The sequence below is a fragment of the Panulirus ornatus genome, chromosome 13 (genome assembly GCF_036320965.1).
Source record: "Panulirus ornatus isolate Po-2019 chromosome 13, ASM3632096v1, whole genome shotgun sequence".
Classification (NCBI taxonomy): domain Eukaryota; kingdom Metazoa; phylum Arthropoda; class Malacostraca; order Decapoda; family Palinuridae; genus Panulirus; species Panulirus ornatus.
The window spans coordinates 61,013,772-61,025,856 of NC_092236.1; the positions used below are offsets into that span (position 1 = coordinate 61,013,772).

A 12,085-nucleotide genomic window follows, 5' to 3' on the forward strand; every position below is an offset into this window, starting at 1 on the left:
AAATGATAAGAGAGATGTGTGGTAATAAAAAGAGTGTGACTGAGAGAGCAGAGGAGGGTGTGTTGAAATAGTTTGGACATATGGAGAGAATGAGTAAGGAAAGTTTGACAAAGAGGGCATATGTATCAGAAGTGGAGAGAACAAGGAGAACTGGAAGACCAAATTGGAGATGGAAGGATGGGTTAAGAACATGCAGGAGGGTGAAAGGTGTGCAAGGAATAGAGTGAAATGGAACACTGTGGTATTCTGGGGTCGATGTGCCGTCAATGGATTGAACCAGGGCATGTGAAACGTCTGGGGTGAACTGATGAAAGGTGGTGCCTGAATGTGGATAGGGAGCTGTGGTTTTGGCGCATTACACATGACAGCTAGAGAATGAGTGCGAACAGAAGTGGCCTTTCTTCGTCTGTTTCTGGCACTGCACTTTCATATCATCTTACTATCACCTTCTTTCATATTCCACATTACATTCTTTCTGACTCATTTTCTTGCTTGCCAACACTTTAACCCCTACATTCTTCCTTATGCCATACATCAACTTATCCCTGATCCTCATTCACACAAGAATTACAAAATATTCAGGATCTCCAAAGGATCTTCTCACAACTCAAGTACCCAGCACAAACTTTCATCCACTGCCACACAATTAAGCACTTATGTTCTTCTCTTCCAACCTTTCTCATCTATGTATGTCTGTGGATCATCTTGAGCTGAATAAAGGCATTTGCACAGAATAAAGTTCTCTCAGCACAGATTTTCACAAGATAACTTCTATTTTCATTTACTACATGCACTCTCCATTTACCAACTAACTTGTTATATAAAAAATAGAGGTGAATGCAAGAGTTTTGGAAAGAGGGGCAAGTATGAAGTCTGTTGTGGATGAGAGAGCTTGGGAAGTGAGTCAGTTGTTCGCTGATGATACAGTGCTGGTGGCTGATTCATGTGAGAAACTGCAGAAGCTGGTGACTGAGTTTGGTAAAGTGTGTGAAAGAAGAAAGTTAAGAGTAAATGTGAATAAGAGCAAGGTTATTAGGTACAGTAGGGTTGAGGGTCAAGTCAATTGGGAGGTAAGTTTGAATGGAGCAAAACTGGAGGAAGTAAAGTGTTTTAGATATCTGGGAGTGGATCTGGCAGCGGATGGAACCATGGAAGCGGAAGTGGATCATAGGGAGGGGGAGGGGGCAAAAATCCTGGGAGCCTTGAAGAATGTGTGGAAGTCGAGAACATTATCTCGGAAAGCAAAAATGGGTATGTTTGAAGGAATAGTGGTTCCAACAATGTTGTATGGTTGCGAGGCGTGGGCTATGGATAGAGTTGTGCGCAGGAGGATGGATGTGCTGGAAATGAGATGTTTGAGGACAATGTGTGGTGTGAGGTGGTTTGATCGAGTAAGTAACGTAAGGGTAAGAGAGATGTGTGGAAATAAAAAGAGCGTGGTTGAGAGAGCAGAAGAGGGTGTTTTGAAATGGTTTGGGCACATGGAGAGAATGAGTGAGGAAAGATTGACCAAGAGGATATATGTGTCAGAGGTGGAGGGAACGAGAAGTGGGAGACCAAATTGGAGGTGGAAAGATGAAGTGAAAAAGATTTTGTGTGATTGGGGCCTGAACATGCAGGAGGGTGAAAGGAGGGCAAGGAATAGAGTGAATTGGATCGATGTGGTATATCGGGGTTGACGTGCTGTCAGTGGATTGAACCAGGGCATGTGAAGCGTCTGGGGTAAACCATGGAAAGCTGTGTAGGTATGTATATTTGCGTGTGTGGACGTATGTATATACATGTGTATGGGGGTGGGTTGGGCCATTTCTTTCGTCTGTTTCCTTGCGCTACCTCGCAAACGCGGGAGACAGCGGAAAAAAAAAAAATCTTTGTTTATAAGATTGGGTGTACAAAGTAAAAACCATCATCAACATTATTTTTTCCTATGACTCACAAAGAATTCCCAGTATGGGAAAAACAAATTATTTACAGATAGGCAAGTGCTTAGTACAAGAGGCAGGGACACGATGGTGGGCACAACTGACAACAAGTCCCAGAAGAAGCCATATGACCATCCATCATGGCCACAACCAGGTTACTGAGGGCTCTAAAAAGCTTCAATTACTTATTTTTTGTTTGTTATCTTTTGGGTTCCTATTCATGGCTGGTCAACACAGTTTGTGATGAACGAGGAATTTAACTTAGGCGAACAATTATGCATGCAGATTCATGTCAACAGCACCTTGGTAAGTAACTGTCTACTTGTACTGTACAAGGGGGGAATCTTACAACTCATGGGGCCCCATCTCTTGAACATTCTCTCCTATCATACAACTTCTTAAATCCATATATGCTGTCTGCATTAACTATGTCTTTAATTATCCTATTCCAACTGATACCCATACCACCAAAAATGTAAAGAAACTATAAAAGTATATCAATCCAATGTGAGGTAGAAAGATGCCAGTAAAACCAGAAGGCTGGAGTACAAGATCACTCCACATATAAAAGAAATATGAGCTACCAAACTGTTCAGACCCAAGGAGTAAGTGGGTCTGTATGGTGGTCTCTGGTTTGGTGAAGGTAGGCACAAAATGAGTGTGCTGCCACTATTTACAGTGGATGAACAGTGAAAAAAGGGGTAAGGTTAGCACTTATCCACCAGTATGACAGGGGTCAGAAAGTATTAAGCCCAAAATATCACATGCTTGCTGGACAAAACAGTGAAAGAGGGAAAACTAAAACATTAAAACAACAATGTTTCGAATTTAGAGATACCACTCAACCAATACAGTTATATAGCATCAACTTAACCATTGATCTAAGAGATCAGTAAGATTCTTCAGCAAGTAAAAAATTAGATTTTGAATGTAATGCATGAAGTCATGAAACTTTCAAATTTTTTTCTTTCACCAACAATAAGTACTAATGAAGACTCAATCATCATATTTTCAATTTACACAATGAACAGTTATAAAACTAAGATAACTTACTGTGTCTTGTAGCATATTAATGATGGCAGCAAACTTTGAACGAATTGATGTCTGGCAATTTGTAAGCAATCGATCATACTCAGGTTGCATACTTGTGACATGACGCAGCATTGCCAAAACTGAAAGTACTGCCTGATGATCTCCTCTACTTACACTCCTTCGAGCTTGAGCAGCTAATCCCTAGTAAATACAAATGAAATTATTAATTTACATATTCTTTTTGACAATGAAGGTTCCAGTCACAGGCAAAAGTCTACATTGAGGCTGGGCCTTGTTTGGAATACAGAAAGGGAGAAAGAAGAGACAAGGGAAAGCATTTTTGAATTCAAGAGGAAGAGAAAAACCTGTCTTTTAAAATGTGCTAGACCATGGTTATTGAGAAAGACAGGAGAGGGTACAGAGTTCTAAAGCTTTGAGGTGTAAGGAAAGAAATAATTATCAAAATGGTCCACCCATGAGTTGCCAACGGCCACACAGTAATCGTGTGATGCAGCAGCTTGCCGAGTACTGTGCGGTATACCTAGTGGATGGGGCACAGAAGCTGCCAGCTCCTGGGAGCAAAATCCAAAGTAATACCTACCTACAGAAGAGGGAAAGTGAACCAACACTGGCATAGGGCAATTGGGTCAAGTTCAGAAACTAGCCCAGGAGAGCTTATAAGTCAGATTGCTTCTGACTCCATCAAGTAAGGATGCACAGCTAGAACCATCCCAGATGAGAGAGTAATACTCCATAAAAGGAAGAATCAATCCTTTGTATAAATGGAGAAACTGTTCAAAAGAAAAGAAATTTCAATATCTAAACAGGACCTCCAGTTTCTTAGCGGCAGACTTAGTTATTTTCATAATAAGAGGTTTCTAAGAAAGAGTTGATTTTACAGTAATAATAAGTATGTTCAATGAGTCAAGAGGTGGAATTACAGAACTATCAAAGCAAAGAGGAAAGTTGTGATCAGTTTTTGACAGAGAGATGGGTAAAAACTAGGTCTTGGAGGCATTAAACTTAACCAGATTTTGTCTACCTCAATGAGATATCTTGTCCAAGTCTGCATTTAGTGAGGAAATTTTGTCAAGACGAGATACAGATCACATGAGAGAAGAAGAAACAAAACTAAAGGATGGGGATGAATGCAGAGTTGAATTGTCATTGTATGAGTGCATTTGGATATTTGTGGAAGATAGGAAATTGTTGATTAAAAGGAGAAAATGTGTAATGGATAGGACAGAATCTTAAGGGACACTGCTGTTGATGGAGAAAGAGGAGTGGGGGAGGCTGATTCACCAAAAACCACAGAGACAGATTGACCAGAGAGTAAGCTAGAGATGAAGGATCAAAGTGAAAGAGGGAAAGTACAAGCAGGAGGCTTAGAGATATCCCGATATGCCACAACTTGCCAAAAGCTTTGGATATGTCGAGGGTAACTACATAGGATTCCCCAAAATCTTTCAGGGAAGACGACCAGACACTGGTAAGACTGGAAAGAATATCACCAGCGGACTGTGAATTGAGAAGCCATACTGGTGATCAGAGAGAAGACTGTGAGATACAAGATGTTTAAGGCCATTTCTCTTCATATTAACTACATTCTGTTTAAGCTGCAGTCACTGAGAATTCCTCATTGCTATTACATCTCAGTTTTGTAGCATTAAGATATAGGTAACCTGGAAGAGATAAAAGTAAGAGAATGAATATCAAAAATCATTTTTTATCTATATTTTGCTTTGTCGCTGTCTCCCGCATTAGCGAGGCAGAGCAAGGAAACGGATGAAAGAATGGCCCAACCCACCCACATACACATGTATATACATACATGTCCACACACGCAAATATACATACCTATATATCTCAACGTATATATGTGTGTGTGTGTGTGTGTGTGTGTGCTAACACTGGTGGCGACAGACGAAGGCTAACGTCCCTTCCAGCCTCTGGGTATCATTTATCTTGGACGAGTCAGCCCGCCTCATAGACGAGTCTATTAGGCCATACATTACAGGTCTGGAGATACAGTCCATCTGTATCGTTCACGTTGCTGCTGCTCCTTCTGTTGTGTCTCCCCTTCACAGTAGGGAGGTTCCGCGTCCATATTAGGTGGCAGACGTTTGCTTTTTACCTCTACATTCTTTTTTTCTATGAACGGCGAGGCAGATGTTTGGAAGTTTTTATATGCCATTTTCTCCTCATGTATTATCAAGTCGAGATATGGAGTATAGGGTGTGAAAGATAACAAAGTTGCCACAAGGAGACGTAACTTATGTCATAGTGCTGCCGACACAACGGTGACAATGTTCAGTACCCTACGCTTGTTGATGGTAACACTGATTATATCTTTCTTTCTTTCTTTTAAACTATTCGCCATTTCCCGCATTAGCGAGGTAGCATTAAGAACAGAGGACTGGGCCTTTGAGGGAATACCCTCACCTGGCCCAATTCTCTGTTCCTTCTTTTGGAAAATTAAAAAAAAAAAAAAAAAAAATGATTATATATATTTTCTTTTTCTTTCATACTATTCGCCATTTCCCGCATTAGCGAGGTAGCGTTGAGAACAGAGGACTAGGCCCTTGAGGGAATATCCTCACCTGGGCCCCTTCTCTGTTCCCTCTTTTGGAAAATTAAAAAAAAAAGTGAGAGGGCAGGATTTCCAGCCCCCCGCTCCCTCCCCTTTTAGTCGCCTTCTACGACACGCAGGGAATACGTGGGAAGTATTCTTTCTCCCCTATCCCCAGGGATAAATATACTCATATAACACTATTAAAAAATTAGCAAAAAAAATAATGCTGTGGTAAAGAATGTTCAGTATGTAGTAAAGATACTGCATATAACGAATGAAACAATTTGCAAGTTAAAAGCTGTGATGAGGAGGGTGAAGTAAAGATGCAATTGTTGAAGGTGTAATGAAGATGGGTTTATCAAGAGTGTAGTGTAGATGCCTTTGTCATGGATGAAATGAATTCAGGTTTACTGAGGGGGCAGTGAAGATGTGTTTGGTGCATTCACTACCAAATCTTGGTATTCTTAGTTGATGTTCCATCTTCACTTCTAAACTTTTAGTAATTACTGCATGGGATTAAGGACAAATTGAGCTGTTGTAGGAGACTCACTCTGATATGTTTGGAACTGAAACATTCAAGTAAGTTTATAAAAGCACATCTTGAGGGAAAACTGACTAGCTCTTTTCTTTCCTTCTACATGGTCAGAACAATCCTTAAAAGATAGTGATTGATTAAATATGCCAGAAGAGGATCCTAACACACCTATGGAACACTACAAGAACAAACCTAAAATTGTTATAACAAACTACCTAATTATCACTTTGGTGGAGGATACACATCAAACTCTAGTACCTTTATGGAGCCAGCAGACTTGTGCCTGATATTTTAACTGTAAAGATCAGTGTGGCTCACAATTTCTTTTAAGTTGATAGTTGTTTAACGAGCACAGTAACTTACTAAATGTGTACACTTGTCTTAGAAAACCAATCTATCACATTTGGTGCTGCAGTAAGCACCCTGGCTTAAAAAGACAATCATAAAAATACAAAAACTTTAACATCCATGTGAACATTAAATAAAAGTAAAATACAGTTCAATCTGAAATTTGGTTAGAGAAGGCATCTATAAATACAAAATAAAAGATTATACCAAACAGAAAATTTCATACTTCTCCCTCAGCAACCAACTGATCCATGGGGTCTCGGAGAATGAGCTCAAATGTACGTGTGACTCTATCTTCCGGAACAAGTTGTTGGGATAAAAGCAGCTCAGCAAATGCTAACCGATGGAGAGCAGTAACCTGTAAGGAAGTTAACATCTTACTATAGACCTGTCCCCTGCATAATGACAGTTAATTCATACTTCTCTTTTTCTTTCTTTCATATTTATTTGCCGTTTCCACATTAGACAGGCCACATCTCTTACATCCATTCTCTTGCTGTCATATGTAAAGCACCAAAACCACAGCTCCTATCATCAGCTAGGTCCAACAAATTTTTCTATGGTTTTCCCTAATTATTTCATATGCAATGACAGTACATCGATCCCTATATACTGCATCGCTCCAATTCACTCTGTCCTGTACACACCTTTCACCCTCCTGCATGTTCAGGCCTAGAGCACTCTCAAATCCTTTCACTCCATCCCTCCCTCTCCAACTTGATCTCTTGTTCTTTAAGTCTCCTCCACTTCTAACACATATCCTCTTTATCAACTTCTCCTCACTCATTCTCTCCATATGGCCAATCCATTTCAGCACATTCATTCATGCTCTTCTGATTACCATACCCCTCTTTACTCTGTTAATACTTACTTGATGAACCATCTTCACACAACATATTATCCTCAAACATTGTACTTCCAATAAATTCACTACCTCTCTTACATTTCCATCAAATGCTTATGCCTTGCATCCATAAAACATCATTCAGACTTTTATACCTTTAAACATACCAATTTTTGTCCTCCCAGATAGTGACCTATTTTTCCACATTCCTCAATGCTCCCAGAACCTTTGCCAACTCACCCATCCTATGACTCACCTCTGTTTCCATTTGCTGCCATGTCCATTCCCAGGTATTTAAATATCTCCACTTCCTTCAAATTCTCTTCATTAAAACACATTGTTAAATGGAAAAACCTTGCTTTTATTCGTATTTACTCTCAACTTTCTCCTTGCATACACTCTCCCGATTCATACACCAACTTCTGCAGTTTCTCACTTGAATCTGCCACCAAAAAAACAACTGACCCATTTCCCAGGCCCCCCTAAAGACTGCATACCTGCCTTCTCCAAGACACCTTCACTTACACCCCTGACCACTCCAATCACAAACAAATTGGACTTCAAAAAAACTCTTCCTCTGACTACCATCCAGCATTTATCTCTGCCCATAATCACTGCAAGTACTTATCCATGAGGCAAAACATTCCTTTAATCAAAGGAAATGTGATAACCTCTCCTCATCATCCATAGACAGGTCTTTCTGGTCTTTAGCTTAGGGCATTGCTAAAAACTTCTGTCACTCTACCTTACCTTTCCTTCATTTGTCCATTCTGATGGTAATATATCTGTCTCTCTCATGGACAAAACAACTCTCTTTGGTTCCCATTTCTCCTTCAACTTCACCCTAGATGACTCCAACATTCCTCCACCCCGGATACTCCTTTTGCTAATCCTATGTCCCTCTCGGTAATCTCTTTTTGAACAGCCAGAAAGGCTGATGGCATCCATACCCATTTACAAACAGCACGCCTCTGAACTTGCACCTGTGCTTGCCGATCTGTTCTGTTTCTGTTTAAAAACCAGAACTTTCCCCTTCTTGCAAGCATGCATTGGTACACCCCATCTCTAAGAAGGGCAACTGTTCTAACCCTTTTAACTATCATCCTGTTGCTCTGACATCTACCATTTCCAGAGTGCTTCTTAACTCCCATACTCACATAAATCTTGAAATTCAGTCTCCTCTCTGATCACCAGTATGGTAAATGAGGAGTGCCTATAGTAAATGAGATTGGAAGCTATCTTGTGGAGATTTGTGCTGAGAGGGGTTTATTCCTTGCAAACAACTTTTTTCAGCACAAGATGATCCACAGATATACATGAATGAGGAATGATGGAAGAGAAGAGCAAAATATTTGCTTTGCTTGACTAATGCGGCAGTATGTGAAAGATTAAGAAAGGCTGAGGTAGATGCTAGAGTTGTGAAAGCATTCTTTGCAGACTGACCATTTTGCAGTTCTTATGGGGATGAGGATCAGGAAGAAGTGGAAGTATGGTGTAAGGAAGAATGGAGAGGCAAAAGTGTTGGCAAGCGAGAAGATGAATCAGGAAAAATACAAGGAGTATGAAAGGAAGATAACTGAAAGCTTAGACGGAAGTGCAGTGAATGTAGGAATGCAGTCACATGTGAATAAGGTGTTTAAAACATTTAGTGAAATACTAGTAAAGGTTGTAGAATCAGTAGTCGGATACAAGGTAGTGAGATATAGGAATAAAAAAGGTAATGCATGGTGGACAGAAGAGATTAGAAATGCTGTGGAAGAGAAGAAAAACGCATATGGTAGATCACTTCATAGTAATATACCAGTGGAAGTTCAGCAAACGAGGAGGGAAGAATAAAAAATGTCAGTGGAATGTTAAGAAGCTGATAAAGAAAAGCAAAGAAAGAGTATATGAAGATTTTGGAAGAAAGTTATGTGAAAAGTTTTGGGATAATAAGAAACTATATTGGAAGGAGGTGAAAAAAGTAAAGAGGTGGATGTAAGAGAGGAAATGGTGATGTGAGAGGTAAGGAAGGGAAATTGCTGAATCAAAGGGAGAAAGTGAAAGGAAGATGAAAAGAGTATTCTAAAGAAATGATGAATGTGGGAGAAGGTAAGGCAGCAGTTGTTACATGCATGGGTTTGGATGAAGGAAGGAAGAGGATACAAATGCAGGGAGCCTACAGCAGCAAAAAGGGAGGTAAGAAAGGCAACAATGAGGCTGAAGGTAGGAAAGGCACCTGGAGTGGATGGGATTACAGTTGAAATGAAGTATGGAAGAAAAAGTGGAGGCATCTTACATGTAATTTAGCAGGGAAAGAGATGGTTGTGCCCGAGGATTGGGTCAATACTATTACCGTACCTTTATTCAAAGAGTAAAGATGCTAAAGATGTATGTAGCAATTACAGGGGATTAAGTCTGTATTCAAAGGAAAAGGTGCTAAGGATGTATGCAGCAATTATAGAGGAATAAGTATGTTAAGTATACCAGGAAAAGTGTATGCAAGAATAGTAAATGAAAGAGGGATGGAAGTGACCGAATGCAGAATAATTGAAGAGCAAGGGGGATTTAGGAAAGGTAGGGGATAAGTGGATCAGAGTTTTGTAATGAAGATGACTGTGGAAAAGTAATTAGCAAAAGGTAAGAAGTTGTATGCTGCTTTTATGGATCTGGAGAAAGCAAATGACAGAGTCAAGTGGAATACTTTGAGGGATGTGTTAAGGGTATATGGTATAGGGGGACAACTGCTGGATGGTGTAAAAGTCTTCTATAGTGGAGCAGTTGTATGTGTAAGAATGGACGGAGAGCTGAGCGAAAGTTTTGGGATACATGTAGGTGTGAGGCAGGGCTGTGTGATATCACTGTGACTAAGTAAAATAACGTGGTCTTTGTTGTCTTTTCCTAGCGCTACCTCACGCACGCGCAGGGAGAGGGGGGGGTGCCATTTCATGTGTGGTGGGGTGGAGGCAGGAATGGATAAAGACAGCAAGTACGAATATGTACATGTGTATATATGTATATGTCTGTTATGTATAAGTATGTATACATTGAAATGTATAGAGGTATGTATATGTGCGTGTGTGGACGTTTATGTATATACATGTAAATGAGGGTGGGTTGGGCCATTCTTTGGTCTGTTTCCTTGCGCTACCTCGCTAATGCAGGAGACAGCGACAAAGTATAATAATAGCTCAAGGAAACAGATGAAAGAATGGCCCAACCCATCCACATATACATATATATACATAAACGCCCACACACGTCCATATACATACCTATACATTCAACGTATACATACATATACATACACAGACATATACATATCCACAAGTACATATTCATACATGCTGCCTTCATCCATTCCTACCGCCACCCCGCCACACATGAAATAGCAACCCCTTCCCCCCACGTGCACGCGAGGTAGTGCTAGGAAATGACAACAAAGGTCACTTTCGTTCACACTCAGTCTCTAGCTGTCATGTGTAATGCACCGAAACCACAGCTCCCTTTCCACATCCAGGCCCCACAAAACTTTCCATGGTTTACCCCAGGTGCTTCACATGCCCTGGTTCAATCCATTGACAGCACGTCGACCCCGGTATACCACATCCTTCTAATTCACTCTATTCTTTGTACACCTTTCACCCTCCTGTATGTTCAGGCCCCGATTGCTCAAAATCTTTTTTGCTCTATCCTTCCACCTCCAATTTGGTCTCCTGCTTCTCCTTCTTCCCTACACCTCTGACACATATATCCTCTTTGTCAATCTTTCCTCACTCATTCTCTCCATGTGACCAAACCATTTCAACACACCCTCTCCTGCTCTCTCAACCACACTCATTTTATTACCACACATCTCTCTTATCCTTTCATTACTTACTCGATCAAACCACCTCACACCACATATTGTCCTTAAACATTTCATTTCCAAGACACCCACCCACCCACAGAAACAATATAATGAACGAAATTCCCAATTCAAATACTTAAAATCTATATGCCACCAGCATTTTTTTCTTGTTTGCTTGCTCACAAACAAACATAATGTTTTCTCCACACTACACCAAAGCCATTTTTTTAAGTGATCAAGTAAAATGGCTAAATGTCTAAGAAATACTTTTTTAAATTTATCATTAAACAAATAAACATTTCTAATAATGCACTATCAAAATAAAAAATCAGAACTTCTAAAATACAAGGAATAATTCCAGTTGCTACTTGGGGCACAAGTGTGTCCTATATGTAAACTGGTATGTCATTAAATAGAGTATACAATGAAAACTACACAAAAAGTTGAACAAAATGCTTTGTTGAAAGGGTTAGCAGAACCTTAAAAAAATTGGAATGCAAAAAAACAAAGTCTTTGATTATCCTTTTCCTTAACTGTAGAATTACATGCAATCTATTTATTATCATTTTATTTTGCTTTGTCACTGTCTCCCGCGTTAGCAAGGTAGCGCAAGGAAACAGACGAAAGAATGGGCCAACCCACCCACATACACATGTATATACATACACGTCCACACACGCAAATATACATACCTATACATTTCAAAGTATACATATATATACACACACAGACATATACATATATACACATGTACATAATTCATGCTGTCTGCCTTTATCTATTCCCATCGCCACCTCGCCACACATGGAATAACAACCCCCTCCCCCCATCATGTGTGCGAGGTAGTGCTAGGAAAAGACAACAAAGGCCACATTCGTTCACACTCAGTCTCTAGCTGTCATGTAAAAATGCACCAAAACCACAGCTCCCTTTCCTCATCCAGGCCCCACAGAACTTTCCATGGTTTACCCCAGACGTTTCATATGCCCTAGTTCAATCCATT

The 12,085-nt window shown here is 40.1% G+C and overlaps 1 protein-coding gene across 5 annotated transcripts in view; it reads right to left on the minus strand.

Moving 5' to 3' along the window:
• Exo70 (exocyst complex component 7) overlaps positions 1-12,085 on the minus strand; it is a 129,774-nt gene that overhangs the window by 40,024 nt on the left and 77,665 nt on the right. For all 5 annotated transcript variants that reach the window (XR_011713630.1, XR_011713631.1, XR_011713629.1 and 2 more), the window contains exons 9-10: positions 6,636-6,767; positions 2,976-3,155 (exon numbers count right to left, since the gene is read on the minus strand). Coding sequence is in view for 2 of the 5 variants with exons in the window: in XM_071669118.1 (XP_071525219.1) it covers positions 2,976-3,155; positions 6,636-6,767 (312 nt within the window). In the remaining 3 variants the exon portion in view is untranslated. The remainder of the gene's footprint in view (positions 1-2,975; positions 3,156-6,635; positions 6,768-12,085) is intronic.